This window comes from Acomys russatus, chromosome 5 (assembly GCF_903995435.1).
Source record: "Acomys russatus chromosome 5, mAcoRus1.1, whole genome shotgun sequence".
Classification (NCBI taxonomy): domain Eukaryota; kingdom Metazoa; phylum Chordata; class Mammalia; order Rodentia; family Muridae; genus Acomys; species Acomys russatus.
Window position 1 is genome coordinate 66570458 of NC_067141.1, and position 15358 is coordinate 66585815.

At 39.5% G+C, this 15358-nt stretch overlaps 1 protein-coding gene across 2 annotated transcripts in view; it reads left to right on the forward strand.

Moving 5' to 3' along the window:
* Positions 1 to 15358, forward strand: part of Slk (STE20 like kinase) — a 51972-nt gene that overhangs the window by 21696 nt on the left and 14918 nt on the right. For both annotated transcript variants that reach the window (XM_051146750.1, XM_051146751.1), the window contains exons 5-12: positions 1283 to 1355; positions 1493 to 1687; positions 2423 to 2504; positions 5299 to 5427; positions 5915 to 7279; positions 8852 to 8982; positions 9191 to 9314; positions 13053 to 13232. In XM_051146750.1, the coding sequence (XP_051002707.1) occupies positions 1283 to 1355; positions 1493 to 1687; positions 2423 to 2504; positions 5299 to 5427; positions 5915 to 7279; positions 8852 to 8982; positions 9191 to 9314; positions 13053 to 13232 (2279 nt within the window). The remainder of the gene's footprint in view (positions 1 to 1282; positions 1356 to 1492; positions 1688 to 2422; positions 2505 to 5298; positions 5428 to 5914; positions 7280 to 8851; positions 8983 to 9190; positions 9315 to 13052; positions 13233 to 15358) is intronic.

Sequence of the window (15358 nt, forward strand, 5' to 3'; positions counted from 1 at the left end):
TTGAACTCACAGAGATCTACCTGCTTCTGCCTTTCGAGTGCTGGGATTATAGGCGTGCGCCACTGAGCCAGGCTCATTTGTTATTTTTGATAACTGTATAATAAATTAATTCATTCTTTTACTTATTACTATAAATGAAAAATAATTTTATAAGAAGATTCTCTTTACTTGTTTGATTATTTGGGTCAAGAGCAGAAAAAATGTTTTATTTAGTTTTTAAGATAAGTTGGTTCTGAGTTCTAAGCGAAAATGACAGGCCTAACCACTGATAAAATTAGAGTGCTGCTGTTCTTTATAACTTAAATAAAAAACCATAAAGCTTCCCATTTTTTTCTGTAATATTATTTAGGTTATTTATTTATTTGATAATCTCATTACATAGCTTAGAGTAGCTTTAAACTCCTGGACTTGTGTCTGAGCCTCCCATGTCCTGAGATTACCGGTGTCTGTCACTATGCTCAGCTTTTGTAGTGTAACTTTATGAGGATGTTGATGACAGAGAATGCTGTCATAAAGGCTACTTTGCTGTAATTTCTGGTTTTTCACACCAGAGGAAAGTATCTCCATTGATTTCATTGTGGCACACAACATTTGGCATTTGTTTTGAAGTATATATATTGTTTTAATTTAGAGTGACCTTTTTGTTTTCAATTCTGAGGAATTTGTCATTATCATTAATTATCATTTGAAGATATATCTAGATGGTGAGAAGTATATTTCTGATGGAAAATTTGGCAATTTTTTGAAAGCTAGTAGAAAGAAGATGTTTAAGATTAAAGTGGTAGGGCCTAGAGAAATAGCTCAGTGGGTGAAGAATCCACTGTGCTATTTGAGGCCCTGATTTTGGGCAATGTACAAGCTGGGCTTGGTGAGGGATGCTTGTAATCCTCATACTGCATTGCTGGCGATAGGAGGAATTCTAGTGCTCAGTGCCTAAATTGGTTTTGTCCAAGCTCCAAGCTCACTAAGAAGTAGTGTCTTAAAAGGTAGGATGAAGAGCAATAAAGAAAAACACCTGACATTGACCCCTGGTCTCTATGAGCATGCGTGGACACATAACCCTGCATACATACACAAGTACATGTATGCACTACACAATAAACACAGAAACTTCAAAACAAAATTAAAATGGCAGAGAAATTATTTCTTTCTGTTGTGCTTACCTTTTAATAAGAGAGGCCTTACTAAAGGCTCGAAATGCTCCCTTCTCCCACTCCATTGAACACAATTTACCATGCTTAAAAGCTGTCATTAACATTATTGTGTGATTATTTATTTCAAGCGGATTTTGGCGTATCGGCTAAAAACACCAGGACAATTCAAAGGAGGGATTCTTTTATTGGCACGCCATATTGGTAGGTATTCATCTTCATGGATTTATACTGTCAGTTGTGTCTGCAGTAATTACTTTGTCTATACCTAGTCATTATCCTGACTGTAGTTTGTAATAACTTAATTAAACATCTTAGCTTTCATTTTCTACTCTTTATAGGATGGCTCCTGAAGTAGTCATGTGTGAGACATCAAAGGACAGACCTTACGACTACAAAGCTGATGTTTGGTCCCTGGGTATTACTTTAATAGAAATGGCTGAGATAGAGCCACCTCACCATGAGTTAAATCCAATGCGAGTGCTCCTAAAAATAGCAAAATCTGAGCCCCCAACATTAGCACAGCCATCAAAATGGTAAGCTAACGTAAGCTAACATTTGATGTTCTGTTCTAGTTTGCTAAGGGTATTGAAGTCTGGGGATGTGGCACAAAGACTGTGAATGAGGAGACTGATGTGGGCCTGTTTCCAAGACTTAAGGACCTGGGAAGATCACTCAGTGATTAAGAGCACTGGCTACTCTTGCAGAGGATCTGGGTTCAGTTACCAGCACCTGCATGCTGGCTCACAACTGGCTGTAATTCAGATTCCAGGGCATCTGATGACCTCTTCTGGCCTCTGTGTCATATATTTGGTCTATGACTACAGGTGCTCACATCTGTACATAGAGTAAAAACAAACACACCTGAGAAAGACTTAAGGATCATGGAAACCATTGTAATAACTTTGCCTGTGTATTTGACAATATAAGGGTTCTGTGTGGAAAAGACATTTCCTGAGCTATGAACAGTGAGGCCTGTGTACAATTGCTGTGTATTTGTGAAATTAGTTTAACAGTTTTTGTGACATTTTGATAACTTGTAAGTATATGGCTGCATCTCAGTGATCACCTATGTGTCTTATTACATGTATGTCTAACGTATTTACAGAATGTTTCATAAAATAGGTTTCATTAGTTTTTTTTTTGTCATTATACTAAATGAATACTATTCTATACTGAAACTAATGAAACTAAACATAATTTATTAAGAATTTTTTTTTTTAGTAACAAGAAAATAAAATAAAATGCATTGTTTATATTTTATTTTGCAGGTCTTCAAATTTTAAGGATTTTCTAAAGAAATGCTTGGAAAAGAATGTGGATGCCCGGTGGACTACATCTCAACTGTTACAGGTAAAATGAGGACAGCACGACAACAGGCCAGATTGCTTTAACATTGTCTTTAAAAGAAAGCACTTTCAGATTCATTCATTGTTCACCCTTTCCACTTGAGTTTCTCTGAAGGAAAAAAAAGCCAGAAAACATTGTGTAGCAGTTAACCTTTGCTTTGAAGTATATGTCATTATTAACAGGCATTTAGTTTATAAGTCGTTTTTCTCGGTTTATTTATGTTCTTTTCATTGTAATAGCTATTTGTGTGCTGCCTCTAGTGACTGAAAGCTAGCATCTTGTATGCAGGGGTTATGAGCTAATAAATTGTTTTATTTCTCTTTTTTTGAAGAGTTAAGTGTACAGTTAATATCGTTGGCTTTTAAAACATGATGTGGGTGCTGAGGAGATGGGTCACTCAGTAACGTGTTTGCTGACCAAACATGGGGCCTACATTCTATCCCCAGAACCCATGTTAGAAAGCCAGGTGTGGTGGTACCTGCTTCTTCGTTTTTGGTTTTGTTTTTGTTTTTTCGAGACAGGGTTTCTCTGTGTAGACCTGGCTGTCCTGATGCTCTCTGTAGAGCAGGCTGGCCTTGAACTTAGTGATCCACCTGCCTCTGCTTCCCTAGTGCTGGTATTAAAAGTGTGCCTACCACACCCAGCTGTGGTACCTGCTTCTAATCATAGTGCTAAGGAGGAAGAGACAGATGGATTCCTGGGTGTGTTGGCTATGTAGCGTAAACCAACAATGACTGGCAAGCTCCAGACCCATGAGAGCGTTCTCAAAAAAAAAAAAAAAAAGTGACTGGTTCCTGAGGAAGAATGACACCCAAGGTTGTCCTGTCCTCTGCATGCACATGTGCACTGCACAAAAGTGAACAGTACATGTACACACACACACACACACACACACACACACACACACACACACACACATATACAAACACACACTGATGTAAGATGGTCAGGTAAATTTGATTTTACTTTAAAAGCAGGGTCTTTTCCTTATATTCAAAACAAAGGTGTGTCAAATAGGTAAACAGTAAACAGAGTAACAACTCTTAGGGCAGTTGCTATAAGGATGGGTGTTGTGAAATGCCAGTATGGTAGTGTATTAAGGCGACCTGCTTATCTAGTGAGGGTGTGGGGGAAATTTGCCTCGCTCTGTTTAACAAGTAATCTCTGTGTCCCTAAAGTACACTTCCAGTGCTTTATTGCTCCTGTATTGAAGGTCTTAGCCTGCAGCAGACTCTATTAGTCAGGGTTCTATGAGAAACAGAATTGATAGAATTAATCTCTATATAGTACAAACAGGTTTTATTAGCGTGGCTTACAGGTTATGGTATGACTGTTCCAACAATGACTGTCTACTGGTGGAAAGTTCGAGAATCCAGTAGTTGTTCTGTCCACAAGGCTGGATGTCTCAGCTGGTCTTCAGTATGTGCTGGAATCCCAAAGAAGGCGGCTCTGATGCCAATGAAGGGATGGACTTGCCAACAAGAGTGAGAGCAATCAGACAGTCAGAATTCCCCTGCCATGTCCTTTAAACAGGCTGCCAGTGGACGGGCTGGCCCAGATTTAAGTCGAGTCTTCCTACCCTAGAAGATCTGGATTTAGGGTAGGCCCCATTTCAAATGGTTCAGTCAAGAAAAATTCCTCACAAGTAAACCCAGCTGCTTAGAATTTGGTTAATTCCAGATGTTGGTCAAGTTGACAACCAAGAACAGCCATCATCACACAGACACTGTTGAGTTGGGAGCACAGAGATGAGTGAAATGTCTTTGACTTGATGTTAGGATCTTTAAACAAAAAAGCAAACCAGGTATTTGAAGATACTTTTAGCAGAAATATAGAGGGATTTGTAAAGTTTTTATCAATACTTTGATGAGCTTTTTATAGATACTAATGTTAAAAATTGTGTGTGTGTGTGTGTGTGTGCGTGTGCGTGTGTGTGCATGTGTGTGTTTGCTTTTCAGCCACAGTGTGTGTTTGGTGTCAGGGGAGGACTTTCAGGAGCTGGTCCTTTTAGTCCACTGTGTGTGTGCTGATGATTGACCTCAGGTCAGTAGTTTGGCAACAAGGACCTTAGCTGACAGAGCCATCTCACTGGCCTCCTAGTTACTGTTAAAGGAATGATGCCTAAACTTAAAGCTCGCTTTGAATTTTAAATTAAAAATTGTTATTGAGCTGGGTGCAGTGGCACACGCCTGTAGTTCCAGCACTCAGGAGGCAGAGACAGGCAGATAGATCTCTGTGAGTTTGAGGCCAGCCTGGTCTACAAAGTGAGTCCAGGACAGCCAAGGCTACACAGAGAAATCCTGTCTTGAAAAACTAAGAAAAAAAAAAAAATGTTAATGAAACTTTAAAACAGTCAGAAAAAGCAAATGTATTTTCTGCTCAGCCATAACAAGTTGTTTTAATTTTTGACAAGTTCCTTCAAATTACCAAAACAAAACAAAACATAGGGATTTGCAAGATGGCTCAGTAAAGGTACTTGCAACCAAGCTTGGCAAACTGACTTTGATCTCCAGGACCCATGTAATAGAGAAAACTGACTCTGGAATGTTTGTGTTATTAAAAATAAGACCTAAGTTATACAAAACAAAATAAAATTCAGTTCAGCTAATCTTTATTTTTACTTACTCCTTTCTCCCTCCTTTTCTTTCCAGTATAATGTTTGAAGTTGTATATGTTTTTATGTCCATAATTCATATTTTTTGACACAGAAGGATCAATTTTTATGTTTAAAATTCACAAGCACTTCAGTTTTCATTGAGTATGCTCTTTTTTTCTTTTTCTTTTTAATGATCAACAGCATCCCTTTGTTACTGTGGATTCCAATAAACCAGTCCGAGAATTGATTGCTGAGGCAAAGGCTGAAGTAACAGAAGAAGTTGAAGATGGCAAAGAGGAAGATGATGATGATGAAACAGAAAATGCTCTGGTCAGTGTCATTAGAATGTTTTATTTAGGAAATTCTTTTGTTTGTTTTATTGTTTTGGATTTTTTGAAATAGGGTGTCTCTGTGTAGCTCTGGCTATCCTAGGCTTGTTTTGTAGACCAGCTAGCCTTGAACTCACAGAGATCCATTTGCCTCTGCCTCTTCCTGAATCCTGGGCCTAAAGGCGTGTGCTGCCATGCCCAGACATTTAGTCGAGTTTTAGAGATGGGTTTTGAGATGTGCTTGCACAGGTATATGAGGGGTATAGTACAAACTCTTCAATTAGAAGTGAAGTTGGCAACAAGGTTCCCTTGTTATCCGCCTTCATCATCTTTGTTATTGAAGACTGACACTTCTTAAAGTTATTTTTATGACTTCAGGTTTTACAAATTATAGCTGTTTAAAAAATCACATGGGTATAGATATATAAAGCTTTGATGAGCGTCTTGAGGTCATGGTTTAGTACTAACGATGTTTAAATCTTTTTTAGCCAATACCTGCAAATAAGCGTGCCTCCTCTGACCTCAGTATTGCCAGCTCTGAGGAAGATAAACTCTCACAAAATGCTTGTGTTTTGGAATCTGTGTCAGAAAGAACAGAGCACAGTACTTCTGAGGATAAGATTAGCAACAAAGTTCTTAGTGAAAAACCTACTACTGATGAACCCAAGAGGGCCGAGGAGGGTGTTCATGTGGATGGAAATGATGCCAGCTTAGAGACTGTGCCTGGACTAAGTGACCAAACAGTGGGAACCCATGAGAATGGGAGAGAGAAGAAGAGACCCAAGCTGGGAAACCTACCTGACAGAGAAGACCAACAAGCTGTGGGCGTTGACTCAGTCAGTGAAGGAAATGAGAGTGATTTAGGAACTTTAGAAATAAGCACTAATTGTTTGAAACCAGAGGAAGACAGGAATAAAGAAAACCAAGAGATACTTGAAAATAAACTCATACAATCTGAAGAGATTAAAGAAATGTGTGTTCAAACAATAGACTTAGTTTCTCAAGAGACTGGAGAAAAAGAGGCAGATTTTCAGGCAGTTGACAGTGAAGTTGGGTTTACAAAGGAAGACGCCCAAGAGAGCGTTGGGAAGGATGATGAAACTCCAACAGTGCTAATCAGTGAGAGAACTGTTGAGGCAGGAACAAATGAGGCACTAGCTGTTGCTCAGAAGGCTGCTAAACATGGTGGCAAGGATGCCCAGAGTGATGAGGGGGAAGAAATAGTACATGTGACCGAGAAGTTAGCAGAGACACCTACAGAGGGCCCCGAGGCTGGTAGTGCTGAAGAGGAGCCTCCTACTCAAGACAGAGTTGAGAGTGAAGAGCTAGAGGAACGGTCTGCAGTGTGTGAAGGCGAGGGACAGTTAGTCAGCACTTCAGAGACTATACGGGCAGCCATGGAGGAACCAGGAACAGATGAAGTTGAGCAGGTCAAGGAGGAGTCACATAGCATGGAGGAGAGAGACAGACATGCGTTGACTGGTGCTGAAGAACGGCCTCTAGGAAGTGAAGTTGAGGCAGCTTCCACTGAGGCAGAGTTGGAGAGAGAAGAAATTGCACAGGAAGTGCCAGCTAAAGCAGAGCCTCAAGCTCCTGCAGCCTCTCAGCCTGTTGAGCCTCACCCTGTCCTAATACCCAGTATTAATATTAACTCTGCAAACACAGAAAGCAAAGGAGAAGTGGATGCTTTACCAAAAACTGAAGCCATACTGCCACAAGAGCCTGAAAATGAAAAGGAAAATGACACTGACTCAGGGACTGGGTCCACTGTAGAGAACAGCAGCGGTGACTTGAATTTGTCCATCTCTAGCTTCCTAAGCAAAACTAAAGACAGTGGTTCAATGTCTCTACAAGTAAGTGTACCAGGGCCTTGTTTGGGTTTGGCTTTGTCATTTTGCGATTCTAGTTCATTACTACTTTAAAATACTATTAACCCTATCGATTCTTTTGGGATCAAAGCAATCAGAAAGAACTGGGGAGAGAGAGTCCAGGAATAATCTTTAAAAACTTTTAAGATAGCCTGCTCATCTTTGTAGACTTGATGCAGATAAACAGGATGGGACAGGGCAGCTTCTTGGTTTATTTAGTTTATCTTGCACATATCTGAATGCAGGTTTAGCAAGTGTCACTGATACCCCAGAGAACTGAGAAGCTCAAAGAATTGTCTCGTTTTGCAAAGCATTTCAAGGTGTGAGTAGTCCGTAACCACTGGCTCCTGGGTGTCCACCTTCGCTTCTTTATTCCTAGCCATTGCACTGCTGTGAGAAGCATTATGGGGAGAACGGACCCCCAAATGCAGCCCAGCATACCTGGAGCCAGTAGAGCGTAATTCTCAATTATTGTGGTGTACTTAGGGATCATGAGAAGTTATGTAGAAGCCCTGGGGGGTCCTAAGCATCAGTATATATAGTAAGAGATAGCATTTACAAAATTACACTGTACTTATTACTCTGAATGTTTGTGTGTGTGTGTGTGTGTGCGCGCGCGCCGTAGTGAGCATCAGGAGTTAAAGGATAACCTGTGGGAGTCAGGTCTCTCCTTCCACTGCAAGGACTTCTGTGAGAACTAAGGGGATATTAACTGCAGAAGCTGAAGAAATGTGAAGTTTATAGCTCAAGGAAAGTGTGTGTGTGTGTGTATGTACACACGTGCATGAGCATGCGCACATTTAAAGCATGTCAAGTGCTGGGCTGTAGAGGAGTTCATAGTCCCGGTTTGGAGGGGAGCATGGGGATCCTAGAGCAGGAGGATAGAGACAGTGAGATGTTGGTGAAAGGTGCCAGAGGCAAACTTGAATTCTAACACATTTTGAACTTAGTGCTTTTACTTCCGCTTCCAATTTTCTCTACTCCTTTTCTCTCTCTTTCCCTTTGGTTCTCTTTTCTCTCCTCTGTTCCCATCCCCTTTCACACTTTTTCTTTCCTTTCATTTCTTCCTTTCCTTCTGTCCAGAGTCTTGCTGTGGAGCCCGGTAACCTCTTGTCAAACTTCTGAGTGCTGGGCTCCTTGGTCCTATCCCCACAAGTAAACCAACTAATCGTCTCCTTATTTAATCTGTTTACTGAAATAAAAATGTAGAGCTGAGACCCCACTAAAGTGCAAGATGAAGAAAAGCTTCATATGTAAAAGTCACCCTGTTTATTTGCGTGAAATTTGTATTATTGATATGTCTAATTATGCACTGTAATAGAAGTTGTGTGTGCACATGACCAGAATGCCCAGTTTCTCTTAAACCATTTGTTCATCTGCAGAATTGAGTGTGAGTTCTTAGCATAGGTATAAGACGAAAAACTGTTGCACAGACAATTCCTACTGCTTTATATGAGCAGTATTCATGGTTGCTGCAGCTTTTTTATTTTCAAGGAGGAAAATATCTTTCACATATATTATTTATACAAAACCTAATCCAAACGAAATCCCCCTTAGGAGACAAGAAGACAAAAGAAAACATTGAAGAAAACACGCAAATTTATTGTCGATGGTGTAGAAGTCAGTGTAACGACATCAAAGATAGTTACAGACAGCGATTCCAAGACTGAGGAGTTGCGGTTTCTCAGGTAAGCACAGAAACAATGTATAAATAACATGAGTTTTAACGTCTTTGCTGTCTCTGAAAACTATGAATAGAGAAAACAAGAATAAATCATTGGTTAATTTTAGATTATTTGAAAATTTGTTTTTAGTTTAAAATATAGTGGTTAAAGGTTTTATTTAAAAGTTATTACTCCAAAGTGTAATTTGTTTCTTTCTATTATATGTTGTCAGACGTCAGGAACTTCGAGAGCTACGATTTCTTCAGAAGGAAGAGCAGAGAGCGCAGCAGCAGCTCAATGGCAAGCTGCAGCAGCAGCGGGAGCAGATCTTCAGGCGCTTTGAGCAGGAGATGATGGTGAGGCCTTAAATTCCATGATATTTTGTCAGTAAATGACATGCGGAGTATTTGACAGCACTGCTAGAGTAGGCTGTAGAGTCCGATCTCTGATAAGATTTTCTGGCTCTTGTGATATATTACTCTGGCCTGTTGGATGCTTTTTAAAAAAGAAAAACTTACTGAAAGGGATTTCCAATCCCTGTCTTATCACTGGTTTATGGTGTGCCAACTTTCATTTGAAATCTATCATGAAAAGTTAGTATTAGAAGCCTAGTAGATTGTTTACCAAGTATTTAGATGTGCCTACTGCTGAGTGCCTTTTCAAGGTTCTAGTTTTGTCTTTCAGCTTACAATCTTACATGTTTTTTTGTTTGGTTTGGTTTGATTTGGTTTGGTTTGGTTTTTCCAGACAAGGTCTCTCTGTGTTAGCCTTGGTTGTCTTGGACTCACTTTGTAGACCAGGCTGGCCTTGAACTCATAGCAACCCCCCTGCCTCTGCCTCCTGAGTGCTGGGATTAAAGGTGTGCACCACCACACCCAGTTTTTTTTTTTAATATTTTGAAATTAAAATATTATTACAGAATCTCCATTTTTATTTTCTTTCCTCCAACTCTTCCCATGTATCCCTTCCCTGTTTAAATTCATAGCCTCAGACCTCTTTTTGTTTAATTGCTGATGTGTGTGTACACACATGTGTGTGTATTCCTAAATATATAAATACAACATGCTCAGTTGGTATACTGTTGATTATATGTTTATGATTTCAGGACTTACCACTTGATATCACATATCAACTTATCCCCAAGGAAGACTATTTCTCCCACTCTCAGCATTCCTGAGTTGCCTGTAGCTCTTTGTCTAGGCTTGGGTCCCCATAAGATTGCCCCTTCCATGTTAGCACATCTGTTGATGTTGTGGCCCTTCAGGAATTGCTTTGGCAACTATATTGTTGAGGCTTCATGGGTCAGTGTTTCTGAAATTTCTGGGAGATTCACTCTTAGCATATAGCCTGTTCCTTTGGCTTTCAGAATCTTTCGCTCCCTTTCCACAATGTTCCCTGAGCCTTAGGTACAGGAGTTTTGTTGTAGTTGGGTCAGTTGGGGCTGGGCACCATATGATCACTTGTTCTCTGCATTTTAATTAGTTGTAGTTTTCTATAATGGTCTCCATCTGTTGTAAAAAGATATATGTTTGTTTGTTGCTGCTGAGGGGTGATAGCCACAGTTATCTGTAGGTATAAAGATAAATATTCAGAATGTAATCAGGAGTTATGCTGTGTTTATAAAGTGAAGGCTGTAGATCCTTTCCCAAGATCCTCGACCCTAGGTAGCTTGGCTGGGTTTCTAGTATCGGGCATGATTTCCCTCTTGTTGAGTCCAGGTATAGAGCTGTTGGTTCCCACCGAGATCTGAGTGCCCATATGGTTACTATACAGTGCTGGTTGTTGTAGTTCATAGGTGGCATAGCTGGGTAGGACATGAAGGAAGCTTGCATAGAACCTTCTGGTACCATGAAAGCTTGTCCTTTAGGGCAAGGCTTTCAGGTTAGATTCAGTGTGGATTTTCTGGGTCTTGGGTTTGAAGTGTGTGGTGTCTTCATCCATAGGAACTTACCTTTAACCCCTGGAAGGCAACAGAGGGCAACAGCAAGAACCTGTTGTGTTCCCCCCTGACCAACAGCGCATAAGGGGGATTGTGATGCCTGGGGGGGAGCATTGTTACCCCAACCTGGGAACTTTCATTTAGCCTATGTATGTATATGTTTATACATAGACTGAGAAGTATTTATTATATGTATAATTTTAGGAAAATCTTAAATATTTTTATGGCTTTTTCAGATGTTCTTACTGTTATATCTTACCTACCTCTTCTTTTGTGTTTACCTTTCTTCCACCTTCCACCATCCCCATTTCTCCCATTTCTTCTTCAAACTACTCTGCTGTTTGCCTCTCTATTGCACTTCCTCTTTTCCCACAGTCCTTTGCTACTTTCCTGGCTTCAGTGACTACTCCAGGTTTTATACACTTACACTTGAAGATTTGAAGTTAAGAGCCATAATGAAAAAGAATATGTGATGCTTGTCTTTCTTGGTCTGGGTTAACTTACTTAATATAATATTTTCTATTTCCATCCATTTGCCTGCAAATTCCAGGCTTCGGTTTTCTTTACAGCTGTATAATATTCCATAGCTTCTATTTGCCACATTTTCGTTGTCTATTTATCACTTGAAGGACGTTTAGGACGGTTCCATTCTTAGCTGTTGTGAATAGAGCAGCAATGAACGTGGCTAAGCAAGCATCTGTTGGTAGGATCTTGCCAAGTTGGTAGCAATTATGTGACAAGTCCTTTGGGCAGGGAGAGGTCAAGCTTAGTCATGTGGGAGATTTATATTAGCTGTTTGAGGGTTCTCTACACTGATTTCCATAGTAACTGCAGCAGTTCGTAATCCTGCCCACAGCGAGTGAGGGTTTCCTTTTCCTCACAGCCCTTCCAGCATCTGTTGGTCTTTGCCATTCTAATTTGGGTAAGATGAAATCTCAGGTTGTTTTGTTTGTTTGTTTTTTGGTATTGCACTTCTCTAATTGCTAGGGACAATGAGCATTTATTGAAATAGTTCTTAGCCACATTTTCTTTTTCTTCTTCTCCTCCTCCTTCTCCTCCTCCTTCTTCTCTTCTTGTCGTCGTCGTCTTCTCCTCCTCCTCCTTCTCCTCCTTCTCTCTGTTCAGGTCTCAGGCCCAGTTTCTCAACGAGTTGTTTGTTATTTTGAGTGCTTCATATATTCTGAATATTAATTCTCTGTCAGAGTTAGAGCTAGCTGGCAAAGATTCTCTCCCATTCTGTGTGTGCCCTCTTCAGCTCACTGGTTGTTTCTTTACTTGTTTAGAAGGTTTTCGTTTTATGAAGTCCCACTTCTCACTTGTTGGCCTTAATTCTTGGGCAAATGGAATTCTACTCAGAAAGCCCTTTCCTATAGTTTTAGCATGGAGAACACTGCCACCTATGTTTTCTAGATTCTAAAATTTTAAGGCAGTCTAGAGCAGGTGCCTTCAAGCCTGGCTGAGTATTAGAGCTTATTTGCAGCTTTTCAAAATTCACTTTCTTCACTGGCTCTTAAAGTTAGGCCTTCATAGCCACATCACTGCTGCTGGAGGAATCATGCTGTGGTTCTTGTTGCTGAGGCTTTCAATTTCCACTTGTGTTCACAGTTGAGAAGGGAATTTAGGAATGTGGTACAAAATCTCAGTAACAGGTTGAACATCTCGCTTTATGTTAGAAGAAAAAGATTATTTAAAGTCCTATTGAAGTTTAAATTCAAATCCTTTGCAGTCTTGTCATGTTAGTGTTGAGGACTGTTGATTGTGGTGTGTGGCATTGTTGATTTTGTGTTGTGTCACCACAGCAGGTTCCAGAGAGAAGAAAAGAATGGAAGATGTTCTCACTAAATGTTTTCATCATCCTTTTATTCTGTTTTCCAGAATTTTAGAAGTTGTGTCTTTTCCTTGCATAGATTTTTCCAAAATATTTTACTTTTCAATTTATTTTATTTTTGAGAGCTTTGAGACAGTGTCTCACCGTCTAGTGCTGCTTTCCTGCTTCCATTTCTCAGGTGCTGGGATTACAGGCATCTGCTACCATACCTGGCCCCAGCTTCCTTCCTTGCATGCTTTGTAATGGGTATTTCTATATCAAATACTGCACAGTTCCTATAATATCTGAAAAGTTAGTTAAGTGGTAACAGGCTGCATTGCTTTGCAGAGTAAGAAGCGGCAGTATGATCAAGAGATTGAGAATTTAGAGAAGCAGCAGAAACAGACAATTGAACGGCTAGAACAGGAGCATACAAACCGCTTGCGAGATGAAGCCAAACGCATCAAAGGAGAACAAGAGAAGGAGCTGTCCAAATTCCAGAATATGCTAAGAAACCGCAGGAAGGAGGTAAGTGTAACTACTGTTGTTAATTACCACAGCTGTTTTTTAAAATGCAAATTGAAGACTAAGGAATTAGGAATAATGGCTGGTAACTGAAGGACATTTATTTGTTCCTTTGTTCTGTCGTCCACACAGTGATAGGCTGGCAGTCAGTGAGGTCAGATAGTACCCTCATCTTACTGCCAAGAAAATGGAATAAAAGCCTGTCTCACTCCACTTTGCGCCACGTCATCAAATACAGTCCAAGCTGTATTTCATTTTGTGATTCTCCACTTATTAATTCATCATTTAGGGCCTTATTTAGAAATACTTTTCAAGAGAACTGAACCTCATTGGTATTTACTGAAAGCAGCAAGAATTATCATTTATAAATTACTTGACATGTGAATTTTTCTCGTTTAGGTTTATTGATTTTCTTAGACATTTTGCCAAGCAGAAACTAAATAGCTTTATATTCAAAATAACATCTCTTATATACCTTTGAAAAAAAGTCATATAATTATAAAAAGATTTGGCTTTCCTGAGCTGCTCCCATGTTGTTACAGAGCTGATCGTTCTCAACTCAGAGGTTTTCTATGTATTGCCCTTTTGCCCCTAGATTAAAATAAAATACATCCAAGCAATATTCAGTGATACTTTTATGATTTGTTTTACATCTTCAGTGCAGGAGAAGGATTTACACTTTCAGGAGAGAGATGAACAACCTCAGGTGAAAATAATTATGATCAATTCTATTAGGATTAGAAGAAAATATCTCAACCAAACTAGAAGTACCTTTGTTACACATCTTAGTTACCAAGATTTTGGCATCCGACTTCAGCATTTATTTAGGAAGCAATCTGAGCATCATATCATTGAATCTTAATAACGTATTCAGTAGGACCAGCAAGTCCTTGATGCTCTCCTTAGGTCAAGTGATGTGTAGCTTCACTTCCTGTAGTCAAGATTTCTAAAAGGCTGTTTTATTGTTATGTCTTATCTAGAGGTGCCTCATACACCATGATAAAGATGTTTGTTAATTTAAGAAAAATTCTGGGTCATTTGTTGAGAGACTAATCTTTGTACCAGATTAAATTAAAAAGATTTAACTCTACATGTGCAAGTCTGTAGTCACTATCTTGAGTCTGGAGAGCTGTAACTAGTGTTGTTTGAGATCATGTTGTGTTTATATTGAATAATCTTACTGTGTATTTTTTTTCTTCATTGCTAAACTTCTTGCAATTTGGGAGTCTCTTGCTTTGACTGGTGATTTGGTTTCATGAGGAATTACTGATGGGAACTTTAAGGGCACTGTTATTAAATCACAATCAGTCTCTCTTGGGTGCCATTGGCATGTGGTGATTTGGAATCTGGGCTCTTTTGGTGCTTTTACTTGTAAACACGTGCTTGTTTGGGGAGCTGGGACTATAGATCTTTTGGTGGGTTAAATTCACATTGGCCTTTGAAAAAAAAGAAGAAATCATTTTTAAATAGACTTTGTTTAGTGTAAGAAATTATAGTTTACTAAACTTTTAAGAGTGCTCACACTGCTGATTTTAAAGTTGGCCAGCTTTGATTCAGTTTCTACCAAAGAGAATGTTATCTAATTCTACGAAAGTCGTCAGCTATATCCCTTTTGTCATACCATGTAGAAAATGCTATGTTTTGCGGAAAAAGATTTAGTGTTTCTTTATTTTCCATTGTGCATTTTCAGTTCCAAATGCAGGAGTCCTCCTTCCCTTTCCTACCCTAGTGTTGTGAAGTGGGTCATCTAGAACTCTTCTTTCGGTGTTGTCAAGTCAGTTGTAGAGTTTGCACTTTATAAGTGGCATTAGCTTTTCATGTGTTCAGTGTTTCAAACAATATGGACAGATATGCCTATAACTTTGATCTTTCAAGAAGGCAGTTGAATCTGTCACTTTTATCTCAGCCTTAGCGCTGAGTACTCCTTTGCTGATTGCTACGTGAGGACAATCAAGCAGTGGACAACATTTGTGTGCTGGGCTGCACCTTCTGCACTGAGATCAAGCATGCTCTGTTTTTACTCTTTCCTACCAACTAATGCTTCTGCTAACGCATGGTGAAGGAATCGTTCTAACAACTTTACTTTTGAGCTATGGCTTTCTGCTCACATACACATGTTTTCTGTGGAG